Here is a 2,342-nt window from a genome sequence, read left to right as displayed (position 1 = left end):
CCAGCTCTCTCAGCCTGTCTCCATAGCAGAGGTGCTCCAGCCCTCAGAGAATCTCTGTAGCCTCCTTTGGACTTGCTCCAGCAGCTCCATGTCCTTCTTACCTTGGGTCTGAACCCCTCTGACCCAGCAGTTGCTGTGTGCAGCAGAGATCCTTGTGCTTTATGGGCCTGGGAAGGGGGACCCTTTTTTGCACTCCCTGCTGGCTGCTCCTGTTGCTGGCTGCTCTTGATGCCCCTGATGCCAAGTACCCTTACCCTCCCCAGATCTGGACAGCCAGAGCTGCACAAGTGACAGTGCTGTGCTGGAGATGAAGAGAACAGAGTCTTGTGAGGGGACCTGTGGGAACCCAGAAGAAAGCAGGACCCCCATGGTCTCAGAGAAGTGCAGTGCACGTGAGTAGCTGCAACCCCCGCTGGCACCAGGGACCCCAGGCCCCTGCCTGGCTCTGTCTCACCCAGTGCCTTCACTCTTGCCTCTGCAGTGCATGTCCCTCATGAAGCCACCACTGTCCCAGCAGACCTCAGCCAGCCACCACTGTCCCCTTCCTGCCCTCTCTCCACATGCCTCCTGGAAGCAGGGAATCCAAACAAGTCTCCATCACCTTCCCCTGCAGCAGGTACAGGGGCAGAGCCCTTCATCCTTCCTTGAGCAGTGCCAGCACACTCAGAGAATAGGAGGAGCTTCCCATAGGGCTTATTCTTGGCCTGGGGCTTTTGGGGCAAGATTTTACATGATTCAGAGGGGCCACAAAGGGCTCGGGCAGCAAATCCTGCTGCCAGCCTTCAAACCGTAGAGGCTGAGGCATGGCTTGCTGTCAACCAGACAACCCAGTGGATTTGCCTCGAAGGACAAGCCCTGGTGGTTTTGCTGGACTCCCTCCATTCTACCTTGGTGACATTTGTCATCTCACACTGTCCCTGGGGTGTCCAGGGGGATGAGCTGTAGCTGTGCCTGGTGTTTATGGAGTCTGGGTGGGAAGACGCTGAGCTGGAAGAGGGGAGCAGGGCTAAGAATTGTGCTGGTTGTGAGGGTGGGGTGGGAGAGAAGCCCTTTGCTTTTGATGCCTTGGCCTCAAATCAGAGTAAGGGTGATGTTTGGGCTCTGAATATTTTCCAGCAGATGCTGAAATGGAGATCTCAACGGAGGTACCACAGGAGGATGTCGCAGGAGGAGGTACCACAGAGGAGCTGGCAGTGCCTGAAACACCCTTAAAGAGTATGGAGGAGGAAGACATGAAGGATGTGGAGTGCAGTGGCCAAAGCTCGGAGGCAGAGCTTCTTGCAGACCCAGGGAAGGAAGCAACGACAGATGACTGTGGAGCAATGGCCCAGGCAGATCCCACCTGCACAGCCACCACTGTGGGAGAGCCCACGGAGGGCTCCTGTGTGGGCCAGCGGAATTCCACCCGGGAGAAGACGTACTCCTGCTCTGTGTGCAGGAAAAACTTCCTGCTTGAGATCAACCTCATCCTCCACCAGTGCAGCCACAGCAACTGGGTGCCCTACATCTGCGTGCACTGTGGCCGCAGCTTCATGTCCAAGAGGAAAATCCGGCATCACATGCGGGCCCGGGAGGTCCTGGGGCTGTGCCAGCCTTCAGATGTGGAATGTTCCGTGTCCCAGCACCGGGGCTGCAGCACTGCCAGGGGGAAGCCAAGCAGCAGCAGATTCCCACTGTCACCTGGGAACGTGATGTATACGTGCAAGGAGTGCACGGAGAGCTTCTCCAGCCAGAGCTTCCTGATCCTGCACCAATGGCAGCACAGCCAGCACCACCTCATCCTCTGCCCCTGCTGCAACCAGAGCTTCACCTGGGCCTCGGAATTTGTCCGCTACCACCAGCCCCACATAGGCGAGCGGCCCTACCAGTGTGGTGTCTGCCAGAAGGCTTTCAAGCGCTACCAGCACCTGAGCATGCACCAGCGGATCCACGAGCGGCAGAACAGGCCCTATCCCTGCACAGAGCTGCCGCCCTTGCCGGCGCCAGCTGTTTAGGTGTGGAGGTGGAAGCGGGAAGCGGAGTAGAAGAAGGGGTGGGAAGCTGTGAGGCCTCCTCCTGGGGATAAGAGGCTGCGGCTGGACTTTCTCCTCTCCCCCTCGCTGACCGCAGGTGCGAGCATATTGGGTGAAGGATGGAGCACGGGTGCCATCACCCAGCTCCTCCATGGGGATTGAGGACACCCAATCTTGCCCTGCGTGTGTCGTGGTGTGAGGGTCGTGGTGCATGGAATGCTTTTCATGCCTGAGCCCTGATGGGGCAGCTGGGAGCGGGAGCTGCTGTGGCTGTGGACATGTGCCTTTTCCGGAAAGTGCCAATAGATTCTGTAGAAACCAGGACGCTTG

At 58.2% G+C, this 2,342-nt stretch overlaps 1 protein-coding gene across 1 annotated transcript in view; it reads left to right on the top strand.

Annotated features, from left to right (window-relative positions):
• LOC104402588 (zinc finger protein 300-like) overlaps window positions 1-1,994 on the top strand; it is a gene marked incomplete at its 5' end in the record, with an annotated part of 3,480 nt that extends 1,486 nt beyond the window's left edge. The window contains 2 exons of the mRNA XM_010010495.1: window positions 264-392; window positions 1,117-1,994. Of these exons, the coding sequence (XP_010008797.1) occupies window positions 264-392; window positions 1,117-1,994 (1,007 nt within the window). The remainder of the gene's footprint in view (window positions 1-263; window positions 393-1,116) is intronic.
• Window positions 1,995-2,342: the final 348 nt, after the last annotated feature.

The sequence above is a fragment of the Nestor notabilis genome, unplaced genomic scaffold (genome assembly GCF_000696875.1).
Source record: "Nestor notabilis isolate BGI_N333 unplaced genomic scaffold, ASM69687v1 scaffold23122, whole genome shotgun sequence".
NCBI classification, from domain to species: domain Eukaryota; kingdom Metazoa; phylum Chordata; class Aves; order Psittaciformes; family Psittacidae; genus Nestor; species Nestor notabilis.
Note: the sequence above shows the minus strand (reverse complement) of the source record. Positions and strands in the feature narration are given on the sequence as shown.